The sequence below is a fragment of the Tinamus guttatus genome, unplaced genomic scaffold, assembly GCF_059628265.1.
Source record: "Tinamus guttatus ecotype Peru unplaced genomic scaffold, ASM5962826v1 Tinamus_guttatus_pri_ptg000602l, whole genome shotgun sequence".
In the NCBI taxonomy this organism is placed as follows: domain Eukaryota; kingdom Metazoa; phylum Chordata; class Aves; order Tinamiformes; family Tinamidae; genus Tinamus; species Tinamus guttatus.
Genome location: NW_028289136.1, coordinates 2711892 through 2736938, shown reverse-complemented (window position 1 = coordinate 2736938; position 25047 = coordinate 2711892). Strand labels below are relative to the sequence as shown.

The 25047-nt window shown below is 39.4% G+C and overlaps 1 protein-coding gene across 6 annotated transcripts in view; it reads left to right on the top strand.

The window, feature by feature from the left end:
* The window catches only part of DLG2 (discs large MAGUK scaffold protein 2), a 946755-nt gene that overhangs the window by 13292 nt on the left and 908416 nt on the right, over positions 1-25047 (top strand). For all 6 annotated transcript variants that reach the window (XM_088534958.1, XM_088534959.1, XM_088534956.1 and 3 more), the window contains exon 2: positions 2832-2963. In XM_088534958.1, the coding sequence (XP_088391084.1) occupies positions 2832-2963 (132 nt within the window). The remainder of the gene's footprint in view (positions 1-2831; positions 2964-25047) is intronic.

Sequence of the window (25047 nt, the reverse complement as noted above, 5' to 3'; positions counted from 1 at the left end):
CTCCACCGAATAGCGAGTGCATTTGTGTGGGGAAAATCTGCAACCCCATGCAGGGGCTTAGGCTAAGAAGTGAAAAATAATGTATCCTATTAAAGCTGGAGAAGAAAATCAGGCCGACGGATAATTACTTGATCTGGGATTTAGCCAGGATTTGGAATTAACACTAGGGCTGTGCTCGCTAACTGTTCAGTCCTGTGCAGTTTTAGGGTTTGAGGCTGCTCTGCCTTTTTTTTTTTTTTTTTTTTTTTACTCTTGCTAAATTAAAGAAAGAGTAATTTGCATTGAAATAAATTTCTACTCATTGAAAAATAAGAAAAGAAAAAGAATGTTACTTTTAAGTGCTTGCAACTGTCTTAAATAAGAACCATACACTTCAGGGAAGGAATGATTGATGAGAAAATGTCAAGACCATTCACGAAATGCTGGAGAATGAAGGAGTGGTTGGGTGGCTCCTCTATGTGTGGCCCAAAGCACGCATTCAAATCCCCTTTCCCTCATTTAGACTCTGAAGAGTGACTTAAGGACCTACTTTGCAGTAGTTTTTTTTTCCACTCTTTGCTCTTTTCACTTGAGAATAAATAATCATGCACATGTTGCACCAGAGAGCTAATGTGAGAATGGCTGTCTGCATCAGTGGTGAAGGTGGAAGCCTGATTCCAGTCAACGTTTTAAGCTGTTAACTGATTATTTTTTACATGGAGGACAGAACTCTGGGTATATAGACAAAAATACAGGCAGCGCAGATATGGTATGGTTGGGGATTTAAAGAGAAACAAGACCAAGCTCATACGTAGAGTTAGTGCTGTATTTCCTCAAATTTCTTGACAGAATTACCGTACTTGGACCCAGAACCTTGTTTTGAGGATGTTCTTGTAATTTGGGTAACAATGAAGCAGTGGACTGGTCTGGTCCGGCAGAACCAACTATTAAAATGGCATCCTGGCTTGTATCAGGAACAGCGTAACCAGCAGGACTTGGGAAGTGATCGTCCCTCTGTTGGCAGTGGCAAGGCTGCACCTCGAATACTGTGTTCAGTTTTGGGCCCCTCACTACAAAAAAGATATTGAGGTGCTGGAGCATGTCCAAAGAAGGGCAATAAAGCTCATGAAGGGGCTGGAGCACAGACTTTATGAGGAGCAGCTGAGGGAGCTGGGGTTATTTAGTTTGGAGGAGAGGAGGCTTAGGGGAGACCTTATGGATCTCTGCAACTACCCGAAGGGAGGTTGCAGTGAGAAGGGTGTTGATCTCTTTTCCAGAGTAACTACCGATAGGACAAGAGTCCTGGAGTGGAGTGGAGAGCCTGGAGTTGCGCCAGGGGAGGTTCAGGTTAGACATTAGGAAGAATTTCTACATGAAAGAGTAATCAAGCATTGGAACAGGCTGCCCAGGAAGTGGTGGAATCACCATATCTAGCACGGTTTAGCAGGCATGGTGTTGAAGGGCTTATGCTTGGACTTGATGACCTTGAAGATCTTTTCCAACCGTGATTTTATGGTTCTATGAAAAGCACTTTGTTTTCTGCCTTTGCAGCTGCTTTTACAGATGTCCAAGTGGGCAAAACTGGGCTTTGAAGAAAGAGCTGATCTCTCCCTCTAGATTATAAGTGGGTCTTAACTGCCCTTAACGGCTTTAACCAAAGCAGCAAGGCAATTGCCTCCTCCAGTGACTGCTCCAAAATGTTCCCGCATCTTTCTCACTGCTGAACGTATATACATACATACGTACATATATATATGGAAAATATATATTAAATTCCTTTTCCCTTTTATTCATTATATGTTTTTATTTCTCTTATAAAATATGTATGATCAGCCAACATTTCTCTGAGGACAAAGAAGAGAAATGGCATCTTCTTAAATATTAATTAAATAATTTGTGAATATTGTCAGTATGCAGAATGCACAGCTCATTTCTTCAAGCTGTGAACTCCCTTATTTGTCACAACACAAGACCTGTCAAGGCCTGAACTCCATTCAGGATCCTTGGATGAACAAAGAGGATCAATTTCCTTGCAGTGAAAAAGAAGTTTGCTCTGAGAGATTTGAAGAAAAAGAATGATAAAAGCAGCCTGTCCTGCCTTTGCAAACATTCTGACAGTACTTCGTTGAATTTAATTGACCCAGTAATGACACTCAACAGTAAGATATTTAGATTGAGGCACTTGTTTCATTGTAGTTGTTAATGTATCTTTTTAATATTTGGGAATTCTATTGAAAATTTATGAGACTTTGTAATTAAAAAAGCATGTGCAGGATAGGTAGAAGGAAAGAGGAGGTTTGATTCCCCATTTTCCTGTACCTTCAAATATAAAGTGATATAAAATGATGATGTTTGGATTTCATACGAACCTTCTTGGAGACCTGCCTTTCAGATACATATCTGCAATTCAGTGAAGAGGGAAGTGAGCTTTGTATGCTAACTAGATGTCTTCTCCAAATACGTTTGAAAACAATTTACTTTCATGGATATCCATAATGGCTGTTGTCTATAATTCTGTGGCTTCTGCAAACTGTAATTTGGTTCAAAACACATATCTTCCAGATAGCTTTAGGTAAATAAAAGATAAACACTTGTTGTACATATTGGTTGAAAGATTGCTTTCCCTTTGCAGAGAAATCTCAGATATGAAACAGTCTTCCTATTTTGGTGTTCGATTAGTCTTTCCATTTTGCCCAACTAGCTGTTAATGGCACGCAGTTAGCTAATGGCAACAGAATGCAGTACCATTTGGTGTAATCATTCATTTCATATGAAGGAGACCTTTATACATGTGGGGTTATATTTGAATGCTTTCCCGAGACAATAAAAGACTGTTTTCATTCATTTTTTAGATACTGACCGAGCTTTAGTGTTGCTGGAAGAATATTGTAAGAAACTAAGGAAGCCAGAAGAGCAACAACTGAAAAAAGCTATCCGAAAGGTGATGGGCATCTTTAAGAGCAGCTTGTTTCAAGCACTTCTAGGTAGGTACTTATGTTTAAAGCTAGATACCTGTTTCTGAAGGTCAGATATAGGTCAGACCTAACAACTTTCTTCTTATTGGTCACTATTTAATTTGTGTTGGCAATGCAACAGCACATTGAGATGATCCTTCCAGGTTTTTATGAATAAACTCATTGTCCAGATATTTCAATGGCATTTCCTCATTTATAATGAAGAAAGAGTAGTGAAAAGTCATGCAAAGGAGGACATTGAATAGTTATTCCTAAATCTTGCTGCTTTCATTTGTTACATGAAAATTACTGAACAACAGTAGGGTACAGTTGTTTGTGCAACATGGAAGGTGAAACCTCCATGGAAGGTGAAACATAGGTGATTGGCTAAAGTTTCATTGGCTTTGCTGGGGGCAAAATATGTAAAACCTCTATGTGGCTTTTGCATTGTTTTTATAAGAAGCATCAGCCAAGGGAACTTGGAAACTGGTCAAGGAAAATGCTCAAGGATGCAGTGGAACTTCTGCAGGGTTTCCCAGTTGATGTGATGTTGCAGAGGTTGTTGTATATAGAATAATGTTTTCAAGATCTTGAATTTAAATTGAACTGTACCATGGGATATTTAAGATATGCACTGTTGCTTTCCTGTTGTGCCTTGCCCAGTGCAGTGTATGTGCTGGCAGTCATGGGAGATGGGGTAGTGATTGCCTTTCATTCTTGCTCCACCTCACTCTACCACCCTGCTCAAATTGTCTTGGTCCCTCAGTTTTATTCCTTCACAAACATCCATATATTTGGTCCAGGAATGATCTGCTTCAGAAGGGAGCATTTCTTAATGTCGACACCATTCAGTAGCTGTTAGGAAAAAGAATTTGATTGTACATCATAAAAGTTGGAGCACATCAATATTGCACTATTACAATGAGGAGGAGGGAGATCTGGGAATAGTTTCTGTAATTTCCGTAGCATTTATGAAAAATGTATGTTTCCCACCTCCATTTCCTGAAATGGAATTACTTAATGTCAATGCTATTTTACTTATAATTTCGGTCAGCTTCTTCAGAGTTGTTTTATAAACCATATATAACTTTTAATGGCTATGTATTATAAAAAAGCAAATAAATTCATAACAGGTTTACCAAATACTTATAAGTAGATTTAGATTAAACTGAAAAAAAGGAAGTTTCCTATATCATTTTTATGCAGATAGCTATGAGTATAAAAGTTTATATTGAAGAAATATGCAAATCTTCAACACAATGCTAATTCTTCATTTACTTTTGCAATACTTTGAAATAATCCTTCAAAGTATTCTAAAAGCATGTGTTCTTTGTGTGGCTATCCTCTATTTTTTTTATGCATGACATATGCCAGAAATGAACAAGTCATTATAACTCCATTCAGGTTAAATCCAAAGAATATAGGAAACATTTTGGTTGCCAAGATAACACACTGAAGAGTGAGGTATTTCAGACACTAGATAGAATTTTAATTTGTATGCCTTTGAATATTTTATCCTTGTCCTTCAACCCATCTTTTTATTCAAGAGATCTGAGAATCACAAGATGTTCAAAGTCTCTCATTATTACATTTGCTTTGCTTTCTGGTTGGTCTAGATTCTGCAGTAATACAAAGACAGTGACTTCTCATCAGTGTTTTAAGTGGGGAAGATGTTATTACACAATCAATAATGAGGTTCTTGTAAAAAGATTATTAAAACAACAACAGCAACAAATACCCACTTCTGTGCCATCTGCTTTAGTTTCCTGTTGTATTTTCTTCCACTTTCCTTTAAGTCATACCACTAGTTAAAAAAGGGCTTTTGGTCACTGATAAAGGTATGTCTTGCTTATGTTCCTTTCTCTTTTATATACAAAGCCTCTAGTGATCTTGTAAGTGTCCAATTTGGGGCAATATTTGGAGACTGAGTGTTCAACACTTTCCTAAACTTCATCTTCTTTGCAGCAGACTGGTTTTATCCATAACTGATTGACCTTTTGGTTGCTTAGGCTGTAACTGTCAATTAAAAATATGATTCTTGTACAGATTATGGAACATTACCCTGGATGCAGAAATGCGTGTTCTAAAATTAACAATGTTTTATTTGCGAAATTCAGCATTGGCGGTCCTATAGCTTAGGTGTAGTTGCATTCCTTTAGGAGCAAATTCAGCTACCACAGTCATTCCGGTCCTTTAAGTGATTGTATTGTGTTCATTTCTAGTTAACTTCCAAATTTCTTTACAAATCTAGTTAACTTCCAAATTTCTTTACAAATTTCTTTACACACTAAATCTTTAAATTTAGTGTAACAAGAATTGGTAAAGAAGGATACAGTTAGAAATCAAACCTGAGAATCTAAGCTTGAGTTTTATCTAGCTCCATTTGTTCTCAAATTTGTGCTTGTGGGATTTGATTAATAGAATCATGTTTGAATATAGACCATCAAGGGTTGTATACCTTTTTTTAATCTTCAATGTGTTTCCTAAGTATTGACTACTGACCTAGGGATTAACATGAGAAATGTGATGCTGAAAAATCTTCTGAGGATTCAGTATTTTTCATGATTATATTGTATATAGGCAAAAAGTGACTGCAAATATTGAAGTAAAGGATCTGTAAGTGATTTACTGAAGGATTATTGATGGATTGGCCTTTTGCATTTTAATTCTAGTTCAAAAGCATCTCCTTCTCCCTTCAGGCTGTTCTTGTTGCTAGACTTCTTCCTAGGGTTGCTGGGTTTGGTTATTGCAGAGTTAGTTGCTAAAAGGCACATTTTCAAAGTGACATGTGGAGCTGCAGTCTCTGGAGTCCCATTAGACTCAAGTAGCCCAAACACAATGCTTTGAAAATCTAGCCCTATTTTTCTAAGAGGAGGAGGATGGAGGAAAAAAAGAAAAAAGAAAAAAAGAAAAAAAAGAAAAGCTCTTAGCGATGAAATGAATGGAAATGGAGTGAAAGAGGAAGCCCTATCTAAATATTGACATTTCTTTAAATTAATTCCAATTTTTTTTTTGCCAAGGTCTCACCAATAATTGCTTTCTATGGCACAGTGAGAATGTAACTCATAACACCATCATCATCATGAGCGCATAAAGATTTTTAGCTTTTAATAGAGGTATCTGTAACTGGACGGCATTAAAGTACCTAGGTTCTTGCAAATTGTAGCACATATTATTGTGATTCGAACATGCATTTTTAGAAGTAAGTCTAGAAGGAAGTAAGTCTACAGTTAAACTAACCTTCAGCATAACCTGCTGAAATCCAAATGCCCCATTTGTTGGGATTGACTTGTCATGGGGCAGACTGTAGAGATAAAAGAGGAAAACCCTGATATCGAGTAATAGCAGCAGCAGCAACAGTAATGAGAAATGAAAAGATCCTAATCACCTCAACATGTGAAAACTGCTAAGCCTTTTTTTCCAGTTGTGTTCTTTATGAAAATCAATCAGTATTTATAACGTAATACGCACAGTTTAGTACAATATATTTCTAAAAACGTCAGCTATATATTTGTCTGGGGTTCATTTCATTAAGAAAAGTGCATGATTTTACAGCTTAGAAGGCCGTTCTGTGGAATGAGAATGGATGAAAGAGATTTATGTAAGGATTTTTTCTTTTTTTTTTTTTTGGTAGATATATCTCTATAAAACATCATTTTGTTTCTAGAAGGAATTATAGTGCCACAAATAGCTATAATCATCTTACTCAGTATTAGGTAAAACCTAATCTCTGTAGGTTTTCCTAAAATTTGGATAAACCCAGTCTCTAGAGGGTGACGTGTTTTCTGGGTCTTTTAAACCATGCCTTATCTTTTTTCTTTTTTAATGATGCTTGCGTAACTTTGCCTGTATTTTAAACTGGCAGGCTTTCAACTGAAATCTCCATCATCATCTTTTTCCGTATGGTATTATTTCATTTCTACACGCTAATGTGGATAATATAAAACTGCCTGTGGTAAACACTATGGTAGGGATTACATAATTTATTGGTCATCTGTGATGCAGTTTGTATTTAGAGATTTAGGATATATCATTTTTTATTTTTAATAAGAGTATTTTTTTAGACTCTTCAGCTCATTCATCTCACTTTCAAATAAACCCTGTTACAATAATGCATTTTAAAAGAATGACTATGTCATTTAAACCATGTCATGAAGAAGGTCAGCTTATTCTGCAATCACATACTATTTTTCTAATTTTTAATAAGTTAAGTGGCAATCTAAGCACAATTATATTGGTAAATTTATGTATATCTTGCACCTCTTCATTTTACTGAAAGTTGCTGCAAGACAGCTAAGATATCTAAGGACATGGAATACAACCACTTGCCACTTTAACAGGGCCTACTTATCAGACTCCCATTTGCTTTAATTATCGTGATATTGGAAGCTAGTAAAGTACATATTTATTAATATGCAAGCCATTGACAAGCCAATATTTAGTACTGTAAGCAAAAGAAAAAGCGGGTTACAAGCTTGGTTATTTTTGGTTTTGCCTTAGTTTGATTGACTTTGGCATCTAACAGGCTCTGAAACTTTGTTTTGAGCCTGAAACTCTTCTTAATGTCCTAAGGGACATTTGCTATAACGTCCTTCTGTGTGTATTATCTAATTATCAGATCCCCTTAAAATCTGATCAGGTTTATGGCTGGAAGAGTGGGAGCCAAGAGGCAGTCTCATGCGAAGACCCTTCTTTGGGTTTTAACCTGAACATTTAAAGAGAATTTTGAATGTTGGAAGTATGAAAATGTAACTAGAACCCATGCTTGTGTAAGCGTGAATGGGCAAGAATTCAGAGACAAATTCAATGGAGAAGCAAGGAAGAAAACTTCAATTGGAAAACTTTGTATAAACTTCAGGATAGTTAGGTATTAAGATCAATGGAGTGGAGCTGCCGTTGGAATATTGAAACATGCACCTGTGACAAAAGAAAAATGAGAAGAATGAAAAGGGGGAAAGATTTTTGACAGATAAACACATGTGTCCAATAATATCACCCCCCTACACACCCACACATCTGTAGGCTTTAATGCTGAGAGGCAAGTAGAGCCTAGGAATTTGATTAGACATGTTAAGTTCAAAGAAATCCATGTAAATCATGACAGAAGGAAATTTGAGACCAGTGGAAGAAGAAAATCAGTCATGATGGGGGAACGGATGTGTGGCACAGCAGGATAAATAGTGAGAAGAACAGGAGACCTGCAACACAGTCCTGGGCTGGGGAAGGAGGATACAACGAAGGAGGTGCTAAAGAGAGATTATAGAAAAAAGTCAGGATAACGCAACCTTGAAAACCCAGGGTTAGTCATGGATGATACTGCTGCCTCCAGTGTTAAAAGGCTCTATGGGATTTGCATAAAAAGCATAGAAATAATCTATAAAATGATGTGGCTTGTTATCAGTTGCTTCTACAATTTGAGTCTTCAAGAAAGAACTTATACTGGAGCTGTCTTTTCAGGCTGTTCTCCACAGTCACCAAAGCTAGAAGGATAGTTCTTCCTTAAGTTGAACATGAGCCTCGGCACCTTCACAGGACTACAGAAGACAAGGAAACACCGAATTTCACAAGGCTCCCCGGAAAATTGTTAGTGTTGAGGATGTCAGAATGGAGAATGTGATTGACAACCACCTTAGTCAAATATGGCAACCTTGGCTGGTACCAGTCGTGTTTCAGCAGATCTCACTGTGTGTTTCAGGAACCGAAAGGACATTAAATATTGCTGTACTGGGAAACTTTTCAGTAGGAAAGAACAACTGGGTATTATCTAGTCACACTAGCCAAGCTTGCTCTCCCTAGATGCTTTACCCTGCTTTTGTGTTTGGCAGGTTTACCTGCTTAAGAGATCAGTAACCTTACATTCAAGAGCAGTTTATATTGTTCTCCAAACTTAATCTCAGTGAGCTGGTTTCAGACTGTGGTAAACTGTTTCCACCTAGTCTAACTCCACTGAATCCCAGAGGAGTTAATCTGGCATAGCCAAGTCTGCAACTGGCCCAGTAACATGAAGCAATTCTCTTTCTGAGGGCGTGAATCCAGCAATTGCTAAGTCGATTGAAAAACTCCCATTGCCTTGGACTGCCTTGGATCATGTATTAGAGTGTCTTTTCCAGAAATTTATATTCAGCTCTTTCCTGACTGAAAAATAAAGATTCTTGTGTAGACATATCTAAAAATATTTAAACCCTTTCTGGCTAATACTACAAATGTTGAGGAGAAAAAAAAAAACGTGCAAAGACCCTTCAGTGCTTTGTCCCATTTGAGAAGCTCTCAAATGACATCTGTGACAATGGGGAAGCCTGTTATTACTCCTCACAGAGTCCTACTTTCCTAAACTGGCATCTTTCTTTGTTGCAGCATAAATTACAGCTGAACTGAAATTTAAATTCAAGGGCAGCTTTTGTTTTGCCTGAAGACAGCTGCAGCTGCTTTTATTCTTGAAGTCCAATTCTCTTAGTAAGCAAATTTGTGCTTTCTCTCAAAAGAGCTAAAGGTAGCAGGGCTAGATCTTTGGGATGATTTGAAGTCGTGTGATCCTTTTTTTTTATGAGCTGTGGGTTGGATTGCAGCCAGCTGAGGGAAATAACCCTTGCCTTTCTCCAGTGGAAGTCTGGTACCAGACAGATGGACAGCATCAACGATTTGTTCTGCAAATAGCAGATCTAAAGTAATTGGGTTTCCTATGGATTTGTATCCCACCACCATGTTTGCTCCCACTGCCGTGTGGAATCTCCCCTGCGGTATCTTCTGTTCTCTTCTGCCCTGTTAGCTCTGCCCACAGTATCTGCAGGTGGGCAGGTACGTGTGCCCTGAGTGTGAGCTGGAGTGGTAGGTGCTGTGGGTGGTTGATGGGGCAGTGACGGGAGAGACAAAACAGAAATCTGTGCTGTTCACAGTGCACTCTCTCTGAAGACATTAATTGGATTGTTTCTTTTCTTCCTCTTCTACTTAAACATTAACTTTTATGCAAACTCCAGGAACTGAGACTTCCTCATTTCTGTCAAGTTGCATTGACATTGGGCACAGGGTTCAAAGTAGGTGACAACTGGCAGAGGTGGTCACACAGGGACAGGACAGAGAGACACCGCATAGGGGAGGCAGACTGCACATGTCTCCAGAGGATAATTTCCCTGAGGTCTGAAGCATTGTCCAGGGTTTCATAGTCGTGACTGCAGAGGAGGAACTGAAATATTTCTGTACTTCTGAAAAAATATCAGAAGTGCTGCTTTTGCCATCGGGACTTACTGGGTGTTGCAGTGACGCCTACATAAGGAGCAAAGAGCCAGGACACAGCTCTGTGTCCCTGCTAGCCAGCCTGGAGATGCGAGCAGCACCAGGAGAAGGTGCCACAAGAAGTTCAAGTAATCTGGATATTTTCTGTCTTGGTGCAAGTACCCCACATCATTTTTGCTTGAAAGATTTTGAATGTGAAAATCTTGCTATTTACCGGATGCCTCTAAAAATGTGGGGATTTTGAGTAGTATTTTATCCTGCTGTTGGCCTTTTCCTTAACAAATTCAACCAAAAAAGTCTGGATGTGAATGCTGGTGAACCCTGAAACACTCTGACTCGCGACCCAGGTCCGTGTTTTGATTCTCAGTACAAGAAGAAACCGATTACAGGACTGCTACAACGTAGGTAATACATAATCGCTTGTAATCCTAGTGCAACCCTCTGCTGATGTTTTTCTGCCTTTTAAGCAATGAACGATAACATTTACGTCTCAGACAAGGAATTCGGAAGCTTTGTGGACTTTTTTTTCCCTCATTTTAAACACCAAAAGTGAGCTTTGGAATTAAACCACTCGAACAATTTTGTTAGGTTTCAATATCCAACAAGGGGTAAAATCTGTTTTTTTTTTTTTTCCTGTAATTTTTTTTTTGTAAAGTATGTCATGGCCATATGGATTGAATGTGTAATTGTAATTAATAAAATGCAGTTGCAGCAGCTGTTGCTGTATGGCTTCTCTCCCAGTGTGAAGCTTTTCTTTCTCTTTGCATTAACCAGAGATAGCCCTTTCTTACTGATTTGTAATGAGAGATGGAGACAAATTATTAAGAGACATGTTGAGATAATCTGTTTTTATTTTGAATTATTCATTTTCCTTTTTTTTCAAGCTAAGGAAACATAAAGGGACAATGAGATAGATGAATTTTTGCATTAACTAGGGAAAGACTGGATGTATATCCTGCTAATGTAGTTTGTATGTCTACTAATAAAATGGAAGAAAATAATCTGTACCAAGCTGTTCCATCAGTAATCCTGGTGTTTATTTTTGTCTCCAAAATACCAGCGCTGCGCTCCCTCTTTAATGTTTTGGTCTGCAGAGTCATTTTAGGCTAAACTATAATGCGATTTTTTTTAGTGACTGTAACTTTTTAAGAAGCTGCATGTAAATATTAAAATCACAGCAATATGTTAGCCTTGGAGATTGCTATAGCTTATGGTTTTCAAAGCTGTTAGAAATGAGCCAAATTTGTTGCCTGGTCCAACCTCTGGCTGTTCTGGAATGGTAAGACTCTTTTTTTAACCTCATAACTAGAGTAAGAGAGGTGCTTCCAGCGTCAGAGCTTAGTGATAACATCCTATGATTTATGTACAGCCAGTTAGGATGGGGCACTGAAAATTAAGAAGCACAAAAACAAACCAGCTAATCTTAAAAAAGATGTTAACTACAGAGATCATACTTATTTGAAATTTATATTGTAGTTTGCTCACGTCTGTTTCTGTGCTTTGCAGAGTTGTTGAGTATTAAAATATGTCTTGACAAGAAACCCTGTGACCTGAGTGTTCATTGCCAGCTTGTGATTTTAAGTCATTGAGTTGTTGGCAACTGCTTTCGAGCTCCATCACTCTGACCTATACACGGATCTGATTTTTGCCCTCCCAGCATTTGAATTAGCTTGTTCTGCAAAAGAAGTGATGATTTGGAGTGTATTTCTTGGAGGTCCAGGGTTCGGATCACCATCATTTTTGATGTGCTGCTGGTAATAGTAGCGTCAGAGTGGACAGTGCCACAGTAGGTGTCACAGCCTGCTTGGATCTCACTTGTTTTCGGTGGAATTCTGTTTTTATACATATATGTATACCTATATGTATATACTTATGTGTATACATATCTATATACATGTATACACAAACACACATATGTAGAATATATATATATGTAGAAATATTTTCCTTTTTTTATTTTTTGAGTAGATCAGTCAGCCATATTCAAGTCCAGTGAGGAGCTTGTCAGACCCTCTATATTCCAGGTAATAGGAGGGCTGTTTCATAGAATCATAGAATCATAGAATGCTTAGAGTTGGAAGGGACCTCTAGAGATCATCTAGTCCAACCCCCCTGCACACGCAGGGTCACCTAGAGCACGTGGCACAGGACTGCATCCAAGCGGGTTTTGAAGATCTCCAGAGAAGGAGACTCCACAACCTCTCTGGGCAGCCTGTTCCAGTGCTCTGGCACCCTCACTGTTAAGAAATTTTTCCTTAAGTTCCTGTGGAACTTTTGGTGCTTCAGTTTGTGACCATTACCTCTAGTCCTATCAGTGGCCCCCACTGAAAAGAGACCAGCACCATCCTCTGCACTCCCTCCCTTGAGGTACCTATAGACACTGATTAGATCCCCTCTCAGCCTTCTCTTCTCCAGGCTGAACAGGCCCAGCTCCCTCAGCCTCTCCTCATAGGGCAGATGTTCCAGGCTCCTGATCATCCTTGTGGCCCTGCGCTGGACTCTGTCCAGCAGCTCCACATCCCTCTTGTACTGTGGAGCCCAGAACTGCACACAATACTCCAGATGCGGCCTCACCAGGGCTGAGTAGAGGGGCAGGGTCACCTCCCTTGACCTGCTGGAGATGCTCTTCTTAATGCACCCCAGGATCCCATTGGCCTTCTTGGCCACAAGAGCACACTGCTGCCTCATGGTCAACTTATCATCCACCATGACACCCAGGTCTTTCTCCGCAGAGCTGCTCTCCAGAAGGTCGGTCCCCAGCCTGTACTGGTGTCTGGGGTTATTCCTCCCCAGGTGCAGGACCTTGCACTTGGCCTTGTTGAATTGCATGAGGTTTTTCACCGCCCAGTTGTCCAGTCTGTCCAGGTCCCTCTGGATGGCAGCGCAGCTCTCTGGGGTATCGGCTGCTCCTCCCAGTTTCATGTCATCACCAAACTTGCTGAGGGAGCACTCTGTGCCTTCATCCAGGTCATTGATGAATAAATTGAACAGGACTGGACCAAGGACTGACCCCTGGGGGACCCCGCTAGCTACAGGCCTCCAACTAGACTCTGCACCACTGATCACCACCCTCTGGGCCTTGCCATCCAGCCAGTTCCTAATCCACCTCACTGTCCACTCATCTATCCCACACTTCCGGAGCTTGCCCAGGAGGATGTTGTGAGGGACGGTGTCAAAAGCCTTGGTGAAGTCGAGATAGACGACATCCACCACTCTCCCCTCGTCTATCCAGCCGGTCATTTCATCATAGAAGGCTATCAGGTTAGTCAGGCAAGATTTCCCCTTGGTGAATCCATGCTGACTACTCTTGAGCACCTTCTTGTCCTCCATGTGCCTGGAGACAACGGCCAGTATGAGCCGTTCCATCACTTTTCCGGGGACGGAGGTGAGGCTGACTGGCCTGTAGTTGCCTGGGTCCTCCTTCTTGCCTTTTTTGAAGACTGGCGTGACATTGGCCTTCTTCCAGTCTTCCGGCACCTCCCCCGTTCTCCAGGATCTTTCAAAGATGATGGAGAGCGGCTTAGCTATGACATCCGCCAGCTCCCGCAGCCCTCTGGGGTGCATCCCATCAGGGCCCATGGATTTGTGGGTATCGAGGTTCCTTAGGTGCTCTCTGACCCAATCTTCCTCTACCCAGGGCAAGTCTTCCTCTCCACCAGCTTCTTCTCTTGTCCCTAGGGCCTGGGGCTCTAATGGGCTGCCCTTGGTAAACACCAAAGCAAAAAAGGCATTCAGCAACTCTGCTTTTTCTGTGTTATTTTTAACCAGGGTGCCCATCCCGTTCACCAGCGGACCCACGTTTTCCCTGATCTTCCTTTTGCTGTTAATGTATTTGAAGAAATTTTTCTTGTTATTTTTAACGTCCTTTGCCAAGAAATTTTTCTTATTATTTTTAAGATCCCTTGTTTGGGGGTTGTTTCCAAACAGATAATAAATAGAAAGAGAAAACTCACCTGATGGCAAACAGTGAGTCAGAGTGATAGACCCAGAGTTGTTCTGTGTCCTGTTTTTTTTTCTCATAAACCTTGCTTTTCCTTGAGTGAGTTTGGATCTCCAAGGTTGAATCTCCAGTGTCAAAGCATAATAGAAAACAGTAATTTCATTCTTTCTTAACCGTTGTCTAAAAGCAAAAGACTGCTCATTTTATTTCATTAGTCATTTGATACCCAACCTAACTTCAGACCTTTTCTTTCTATAATTTCATGGAGCAACTTGATAAAATCAGATGACATGCAGAAAGAAGGAAAAGTGAAGCATAGCCACAGAAATAGGGTCTTCATCTCATCCATTTCACAGGAGTGTAGTTTTGAGAAGGGCTGTGGAAATCTAACCTGGACAGACTTGATTCCTTTTTTTTTCATCTGTGCAGGATCCCTGGAGGATTTACCAGTGCATTTTAGAGAGATAGACTGTATTTCTCATGGTTTTGGAATTGTTGTTCTCCCTAAAGGTGATTAATTGTACTTTGTAAGTCCTGGAAATTTAATTCTGAAGGAAATAGACATACTTGCAGAAAAAATAGTTTTGCTAATTTTAAACTTAGTCAAAACCTTTCTCTAAATAAAGTCTAGAGTGACATCTTGTGGTAATCCTAGTTTCAAAAATACGTATCTGTTAGCTTTATTTCACATCATGTTGTTTTGTACACAATAAGCATCATGTTTTCCATTTAAAAACTTTATGGATTATTTGGCTTTTGTGAGATCTAAGACAATATGTGATATAAGCAGTCTGGCAGGTATTATTTTCTTTTACTTCATGAAATATATCCCAGGAATATCTAGGAGTTCCCAGTGATTTGAATTCTAATTCAAGATTTTTTATTCTCTTCCAATATCTAAACACTATCTTTGGACTTGCTAAGAAAAATTATTCTATGAGCCGTGATGCTAAAACAAGCAGGAGTGCAACAACTCTTGTTCAACATCTGCTCATACTAATTCATTAGCTATCAAAATAGCATCGTCTTCGTATTGCTGTGATCATTAATTCCAAGAAGATGGAGAACATGCAGAAGGTCAAATACCAATAAAGTCAAGTAAAACTTCACTGATGAATTAGTAAATCGACTCAATTTGGGGTAAAGACAAAGATGTTCAATATGGAGAATTTTCTACCACAGAAAATAACAAGCCAATTTAACATCATAGTACATATGCTTCCTCAAAATGGATCAAACTACAAGGTTCTGATGCTGTAAAGGCACCAGCCAAAACCTAATCCAGATGCCTGCACTTTTTCAGGCTACAGTTTTGTGCAATACATTTAAACTAAATACAGAACTGGTTTGAAATGGATTTAATTGTTCAGCAAAAGACACATGACTTTTCTAAGTATGAAAGTCTTGAGGGGAATGGATTGATTAATGTATGCCAAAAGAAAGCCCCTCTATTGTTGCTCCGTAGTTTATCACTCACCAAGTGCGGGTCCTGCTCTGCTGCCACGCGTTGTGATTATTGGAGACCTGATTCAGGAAAGGTTTCTGTGTTTGCATATTTCGGGCTTTGATTGATAGTATTTTTGTGCCAATGTGGACAAATTAATCCTGTCATGGATTTGTACCTTTGTAGTAAGGCATGCAGGGAAAATTAGGCCTAAGAAGCCCAACTTGATGGCTCTAAAAGGGCCATCTAGTGACCTCATTTGTTAATTGGAGAGAAAAGCATTGGCCTTTCTTTTTCAATTAAGTTGAATGTTTTGATTGCCTGCCATAATTATTTCTGATTAATAAGTATGTACAAATTAAGCTATTATACCACTATAATCCTGATACTGAAATCGTAATTGCTGACGTAGATTTGATGTAGCTAACCAAATCTGTTACTGAGCCTCTCACAGTGAGTCTAGTGGTTATATCCCTCAAATATAGTTTAGGAAAAGCTTGTAAAAATCATATGTAAAGTATCCAGAATGTATCTAAAGGACATACTTAAAGGGATGACTCCTTTTCCTTTGCAAAAAATGCCTGTTAAACTTCACTCCTTTCAACAGATTGTATTGAAAGAGTAAAGAAACTCCTAAGTATGAACTTAGGCACCAAACTAATGGTGACCTTGTTTATCTCTCTTTTTATCACAATGTGAAATAGCAGGTGATATTTCATTATAAAGGAAAGATGTCTCCCCCTCCTAATGACTTTCTCAGCAACTTTGCTATAACAGTTTTTGAGTCGCTGTTAAGTGAATTTTGTCCTGTTATTTGTCTGAAGCTCATCCAGTAGTCCTCACTGCCAAGGCAACAACTTACTTCCTCTTAATACTGAGGCAGGTAGATATTAAGGAGATAATGCTCCCCAAGATTGTAAAGAGGGGAGCCATAATGCAGGACTTAGTTAAAGTTCAGATGTTGTAGTGCAAACTGTAGTACCCTCATTCTATCACTTCTGGGCTGTCAGTTTTCTGCACTGGAAGGACACCCTCACCAAGTGTTAGGGTTGGAAAGCCTAATTCTTTGCTTATCTCATAGCTATCCTCCTGTGATTGAATTCCTGGAAAGCAATGAACAAGAAACCCAAAGCTAGATGATGATCATTGATCTTAAGCACTGTGGTTCACACTTGTTGGGATGTATTGAAAATAAGGTGTCATCAGAGAGACAGTGTTTGAGTGGGAGGGAGGAATAACTGAGGACCTTAAAATCAAATCTTCTGAACTCCAACCTGACATCCATTTTTGCTTTTAGCCAAGATCCTGCTCTGCTGTGATCACTTTGGTCCTCCTAACTCATTTTGTCAGGATAGAAACAAAATTCTACAGGTTCTGGCCCAAATTTTACATCAATGTTCCTCTCTCTGTGGCTCAGAGGCCACAGGCTGCCTTCAAAGTCCTCAAATATTATTAATAGTCACAGCAAATTTAAATTGTAAATGGAGGTGGCTGAAGGAGAACGGAGTCACCCACAGAGTTTGGGGGCTGTCGCTTTAAGTAATTGCTTTCTACCTATGTAAAACCCTCTGGGATTTCGTTTGGATTAAGTATTCCTTACTTCTTCTCTAAAACTCTGTTTAATATTCATGCGTGTTGTTAAACAGCTGCTGCATCCCACTCAAGAATGGAAGGGGGGAATGCATTTCACTAGCAAATGAAGTGTCACTTAAATATATCCCTTGTCTACTTCAAAAGAGCAGTATGGGAGTTAATTAATATTTATCAAATGCATTAAAGTCCTTGGATGAGAGGCATTATGATTGTGCAAAGCATTGCTTGTTTTTGGTTTTTTTTTAGAGCTATTGTACCTGGCCTTTTTGACCATTTACTAGATTCATGTGAGAGTGATGACACAAAACTATAATGCTGACTTGGTTTTCTTTTCCCTTCTTTGAACAGATATTTGAAAGGTTAAAATAATTACAGAAATGTAGGTACTTTGCTTAATCTTAAACAACCCCATACATCACATAACTAATTTGTATGCATTGAATTTTGCAACAGATAGTATTATAAAAAGGCCAGATTACCATGGGAAAATATATATATATTGTTAGATTTTATTACATTTTCTGCACAGTAATTAATTTATTGGGATTAGAAAGCCTAATTCCTTTGCTTATCTTATAATTAGAGCACAGTGTTTATTAACAGCAGCTCCAGGTGCTTTTCTTTATAGATTCTTATTAGATGGGGAATTATAAAGCTCCTTTTGTACTGTTAATTTTTCCTCATAACACAAGATGCATAAATCTTTCTAAATGGGATGATTATATGAGATCAGTGTTGCATTTCATGAGCTGCTACCAACATTTGTGATAGGGAAATAGAGCTTGAGTGAGTTATCCTTTCTTAAGAGGAGCTTCTGTTTATCCTGAGGGCTAAAAGGTGAGCCTGAGACACCAAATGTCCATGTGTAAATAGCACTTAAGCCCTCAAAGGAGCTCAGCCATGGTTAGAGATTGCTCCCAGCTCTCCTTGGCTCCTCCAGGACTTCCCGTATAGTCATTTCAACATCCAGCTGGGCTGAACAAACGCTTTTGTGATGGACCAAATCCACACAGGACACTTGTGACTGAACAGTGAGCTTAACACAGGAAACAAAAACTTACATCATACCATGAGATCATCCTTCCAGTTTTGAGACTACCAGGCTCAAGTTATAATGGAAGGCCTTGTCCAAATTTGTTCTTTTGGAAAGAATTTAGATCTAGTCACGTCCCTGTTTTTGTCGAGGTTTTGTTATCTTCCTCATGGTAGACAGGAGATCCACAGATAACAATAACAGGACCAAAAATGGAGGGTAGTTAACAGAAACAGGAACATGTGAAAACAGGAGCGGAGGATGAGCTATTGCTAATGAGCTTATTGATGACAAATGGTTATTTTTGCAAATCTGTTAATTACTGGCAATTGTTTATCTACCAGTTAGAACAAATGTATGTCCATCTCTTAGTGGATCTGCCATCTACGAAACCTTTTACTGTCAGCCTTACTACTTGTGGTACTTGTTCATAATATCAAATCTGGTGATTATGATCAAGTAAAATGTCTTCACAAAGTCTAATGTAGTAAATAATGTCAATATTTTGGAATATATTTTGGAAGAAATGCAAAATTAAAAATTGTTATTTTGTTAATATTCTGCAAAACTTACTGTAACTCCATCTCCTTGTGAATGAACTTCCACTGGTTTTGTTTAATTCCGGTTTTCTATTAGTTCTAGTAATGTCTCACAAAGCAGGAGATCCAGTCTGTCTTGGTTAGTTGTGAAATGTTGCAGTTTGAAAGCCGTAGTGGTTATTCAAATGCAACATTTACAAAGCAGGTTTCGGATGTCAGTACAGGAAATTCTCTACTACAGCGTGGGGTTTTTAGCTACCTCTGATGTACAAATGTGCCATCATCACTCACCCCAGAAGATGGGAGAGGGCTCTCAGTCTCGAGTCTCCTCAGGCGGCGCGCCAGTCCGAGGTGAGGGAAGGGGGATCAGCCCGTTGACTTACCCAAGAGTTACGATGGATTCTTCTCCCTTCACTCCTTAGTCTCCTCAGGCAGCGTCCCAGCACGAGGGTAGGAAAGGGGGCTCAGCCCATCGACTGACCCAGGAGTTACGATGGATTCTTCCCTCCCCCTCTTCATCCTTAGTTCACCTTTTATACTTTTCTTTACATTCAGGTGGAGCTTGAGTGACTAGAGTCATACTTAATATTGTTATTGATTGGTGAAAAAGTTTCTCGCTTTCATTTAAAGGTACAGTCAACCGAAAATCTAGAGCGCATGCTCAGTGAGGGGTGGTCGTACCTTGGAGGTGTGTAACTTTTGGGATGGAGGTATGGTTTTCACATTATAATGAGCAAAGTTCAAGCAATGTTCATCTGAAAGGAGTGATTTGCCACCTTTGTTGGCTCAGCACCGGACATGTTATCGTATATCTCTCATTAGACAGCCACTGTGCAGCTTATCAGCAGCCCAGCACAGGGAGTGCAACAGAGTTTGGCTGCGGAGCCTTCAGCCCGCTCCATCCTCCGTTACTCCCCTTTGCAGCTGCGAGGAGGGCAGATTGTGCTGCCCAGGGAACCGTGGAGGAGCAGAGTCCGTGCGCACCAGCCATCCTGGAAGTGACAACTGTGTATCACCCCAAGCAAGCTTCTGTAATGCCAAAACTTTGGTTAGGCCCTAGTTTTCCTCTCAGTTCCTGCTTTCACACAATTCTTCCACAAACAATTCTTCCACATTAATTTGTCTAAATTATGAAATTTTGATTAAACTGACTAAAAACTAAAGCGAAACATAATAAAACTTTGGCAAATGTATGAGAGAAGGAAAAACAAATAGTGCTGCTATACCTACCTACCTTTAACAAATCTCTTTTTGAGTGAAGCTGGCATTGCTTCTTAAATATGTTCATTTGTCTTTAACAGCGATCACAAAGAAAGAAGAACCATCTTGAGTTGTGACATTATAGATAGCTGTGCAGTGAGATTTTTTTTCCCCACAATTTTCAGTATGCTTTATATAATAAATCTGAGCTGGAGACACAGGAAAGTGCTAACCCAAGAGTATACGTCTTGTGCATGGTGCAGAAATTGCCTCTCAGTGAGAAGGACCAGTGATTCCTAGGGATTGAGTGAGATGCCTGGAATTATCTGGAATTGGTGGCAACATAATTCCCGTTGCTATTCCATCCAAATGAAAATTCTTTCATTGGCTACTTGCCTGGGACCATAAAGATTGTTAGAGTAACCTAAAAAAACCTAAACATTCCATAAGAAATGCAGTACTTCAGCTAGGTAAAGTCTTTGTCAAAACTCTGGGGAAGGTTGAAGACAAGCATTTTCTGTCTAGCTTGACTATGTTATTTGTTTATCATGTAATACTTTTTGGCTTGGGGCTCACTGCCAAGCACCAATTTCTTGTTAGAGTGCATTTCTGCTTTATCTAATGGCATTTGTGACCTTTTCTTTCAAGATTGCTTTTTTTCCTTTTTTTTGTTTGTCCGTTTTGTTTGTTAGTTTTTAGTTGAAAGAGAAATTCAATAGAACGAGTTATGAAATTTAAACAAGAGATTTTGAATCAATTCTCTTCCTCACTTCACTACATTCTCACCTTGGGCATGTGTAGTTGAGGTGAGGGGACTGGTGGCTCTCTGAGGGAATCCTTTACACTCTGAATGACCACAGCGCCATTGGGGATGCTCTCAGTATTATCATCCAGAATTTAGCCTACCCTGATGTATGTTGAAATAAACTGCTTTGCTTTAGCTACCTAGGGATTCAAGAAATGCACCTGGCCTTCCGCTGAGAAATATGATTGGTGTTCTTGACTGCAGAGATTTTAAGATTTTTGGGCAGTGAGGAGACGTCTCTGGAGAGATGGGGTGAACTTGTGAGGCATGATTCAGTAACAGTGCTGTTATGATGAGGTATTATGATATTATGGCACATGGAGCATTTAAGTGGTGAATTGACTTAAATCTAGGCAATCCAAAAGCAGTGTAGGGCATCAGGGTAAACAGAAGGGCCACTATTGAACTTTTGCTAAGTGTAAGTAATGGATTATTGATAGAGACACAAGAACTTTAGGATACTTATACTCAAATCACAAGTACATATAAACTGGTAAATAATTTGTAGTAAGAGTTATTTAATATGGACACACAAAGTATGTGAGTGAGCCTGTGTTGGCAAAGTGCTTTCATCCAGTGCTGCTTTTAAGGATAAATATAAGAACTGCAAGATTCTTTTTTTCTGTCATAATTTTACATTCCCAAAACTCAAATAAATTTGATGTGAATGTTTCAGGAAAAACTTTCCTTTGAAACAGGATTTTTGTCATCATGGAAAGCAAACACATCATCATGGAAGGTTTGCCAAAGCATAGGGAATATGGATGTTCCTGCATAGATATTTTTTCTTCAGACTTGTGTAATGCATTTTTAGGATTGCCATTCATTCAAATTGTCAGCTTCCTCTAGCTTCCTCAGTGCCAGCCCTCATCATCTGTTTGAAAAAACAGTAGTACAGAAATAGCCAACCAATGATGACCAGGAAAACATTATAATTTGAGGTAGTTGCTATGCCAGGCTACTTCCTTTTGCTTTTGCCTCTGGAGAGTATTCAGATTCCTCTTCATTGCCTTCCCTGAAAATCAGAGGCCTAATACTTACTGCTTGTTACTGGAATACTAGAGCAGTGTCACAAACTGTTTTGCTTCTTCCCAAGCCAGATAACTATTTGACAAGCACTGGGCAAGTTTATGTCCACAGGTTTAGAATAATTCTTTGCTAAAATTACAGTGTTTTTCTTTCAATTATAGTTTTCCTGGTGTAACAAAAACTTTTGCTGTTTGCTGTATTTGGGTACAAGTTGTGGGTTACATCCTTAAAGGCCGTCAGCAGCAACCTGAGTGGATTTGGAGCCTTGGGTGGGTCACGGTGAAACTGAAGGTGACGGGGAGTCTGTTCAGTCTAGATTGAATAATCTTCTAATAAAACTGCATCCAATAAAAGGGCACAGGTCTTATGTACAAGCAGTATATACAAGGGCTAGGACAATGCAGATGATTCAGAAATGCAGAGGAAAAGCTCTGTCAGCGAATTCTCAGTAGCGCTCTTACGGTATGGCTCCATGACAAAGTTACTGCAAGGCAAGCAGTGTGGATTTGCAGCAAGATAGCTAAGTACCCCTGTGCACACGCTTGTCATCATCCCATAAACTTTCTCTGAAAATTTACTGACAGCTGATATTTATTTGGATATGTGTTTGTTAGTGTTTTAAACTGAATTTAATTCACTGGGTTTAGTCCTCCCTGTTCCTAGGCAGGAGGACTCGATCAGGACTCGATACAGTCAAATTGTTTGAATGGCTTCTGTCAAGGTTTTTGGTCCATTCAACTAACATTTTCCCAACGAACTCCCAGCCCAGAAAGCATACCTCGTAAATCTGTGGATGTTGCTGCTGTGTTCTGAAGGTTAAAAGAATTTTAATATAGGAGCTCAGGCTCAGTGCTAGAAGATGGGCCTCGAGCACATTCATACAGTTTGCTACTATACTTTGTGTGTCTACTCACTGAGTTTAGAGTCTGGATGATGTATTTGTTGCAGAGCATTTGAAGGTGTTGAGAGAGATGCCACTGTGTATAGTGTATGGTATGAGCATGGTCAGAACATACCTTTAGACACCTCTTCTGATCTTGCAAGTTGGCCCCGTTGATCCTGCTCAGCTGTATACTCTTTCATCCAGCCTAAGTAGTGCGTCAAGGAGCTGTAGCCTTGCTAAAGCACTTCATTCTTGTGACTAAACTTGATATTAGTGGATCCGTGTAGGTTCTGGCCTATTAGCTCCTATGGACTAACGTAATATTGTTTGCTTGTCTGAAGAATTCATAGTTAGTAGCAAGTCAATGCATGTGAATAAGGCTCATATGTTACTAATACTATATATATATATATATGTATTTGGAAAGATATAATTCACTTTTTAAAAGAAGTCGACTGTGGTGAGGAGATGGTTCGTATTCTAACTAGCACTAAGTCTCAGCGTGAGTATGGACACATTCACCATAAGAAAGAGGTCTCTGGATGGTTCTGGTTTTCTCCACTGAGTTGATACAAACCTTCAAACCTTTCCTTCAGTATAAGTGTTTGTCAGTGATTCATTTTGACAGTCACCACTCTTTTCAGATCAAAGGATGTAATGAATGGCATAGCTTTAGAGATGGAACCTGGTCTTAACGAAAGCGCTCTTTCTGCTTCCTTTTCCCTCCTGTTTTAATAATCCTCATTCTACCTAACAATCAAATATTTCTTGTTTGCATTATATACAATTCACTGATCCAAGAACCATTAATCATTTCCTTTAAGCACAAATACTTTCAATAGGGTTTTTCTACATACTCTGCAAAAGTACAGCATTCAATATGCTGCATTTGATAGATAAGCTTTTAGTGTTTTGTAACATTTCGATTATTTCTCCTCTGTTTATTTGTTTTGTTAAGAGCAAACAAGAAAGGTTTTCGTTAATGTATCTGTGCCATTAGAAAAACTAAAATATTTTAAGGAAGCAAAACCTTCCCATTTGGAAGGCAGCAAGAGTCCACTTTGTCAGAGTGATATCACAGTGATGAACATTCAAGGGCAAAGCCTTGATTAATGACAGCTGCAGTTTAGATTTCGCCATCATCCAGAATTTTGTACCTCCTTCCAGACAGCTGCACACTTACTGCAAGTATCTAACTAGACATATTTATTATGCCAGTTTAGCTAAATACTCATACAAATTAAGCATATAGATACTTGCATTATTTGCATATGGAGGATGTGACCGAATTATATGGAAGAGGCTACCGAAAGAAGAATGCCCATAATTCAGCTGAGATATTCCTCTATCATTAAATTAAAGGGGTCCTTAATGGAAATCCATGGAAAGGAGATCCCACTCTAAAAAGGGTCTTGTGGATGAATGGGAAATACAGGTTTTCTCTATTCAAGAACACAAATATCATTAATACAGTTGAAGTTGTCTAGTGTTTTCTTGTTTCCTTACAAAATGCTGCTGCAGCGGTGTAGCTTTGCCACTTTAAGTATTAAATAGGATACAGTAGTAGCTGGGTAGAAGTAAAGCTTGCTCTGAGACTTATAAATGACTGATTTCACCTGTAGGTTTTATCATGATGGGATTAAGATCATGGCTGTGCAATGATTGCCTATGAACAAAGCTGCAAAGAAATCCTCGCTCTGATCCATAACCCAAATCTTGGCCAAGACTCATGTCCCCTTCATCTGAGCAGCATTTCCAGCCCCGCTCTCCAAAGCCTGGCTCTGCGTGGCCCCACTTACTACCATCCTTGGCCCAGGTGCTGGTTTCACCACAAACTGCATATATATATAGTATAAATCCTCATTTACCTGGGGGAAAATGAGTCGAGAGCCAACCTCCCACATGGGGACCCTCCACTTTCAGATTTTCATGGTTGTGTTGCACCACCAAGAGACCCACGTGGCAATTTATGGGTTTGGAATTAATTTCTCTTGCAAGATATTACTGACAGGGAAGGAGCAAAGAGAAGGCTCTAAAGCATGTTGTCCAAAGGCTCATTTTCATTTAGGGATAGTAGTCACAGGGAAATCCTGTTGAGTGGTGCTATAGTCTCACACACTGCTGCAGAGAACATGAAGTTTTTAAGGTAGACTCCCCACTCCCATGCCTGAAGACTCAAATAAATCACTGTCGTTTTCTCCCTTTTCCCTTCATGAAATATTAAATACATCTCTTCACAACCTAATAACTCAAACTGCTAGTTCCTAAAACGAAGCCTGCTAAAAATTATTTTCTTTCTTCCTTTCTTTCTCATCCTATATGTACAACCCCCTGTGCTCTTTAGGGTTAGTAATTATTGGAGCTAATGCACTTTTTAGGTGTGTGGGGGATTATTCTCCAGGGGAAGATTTATAGCCT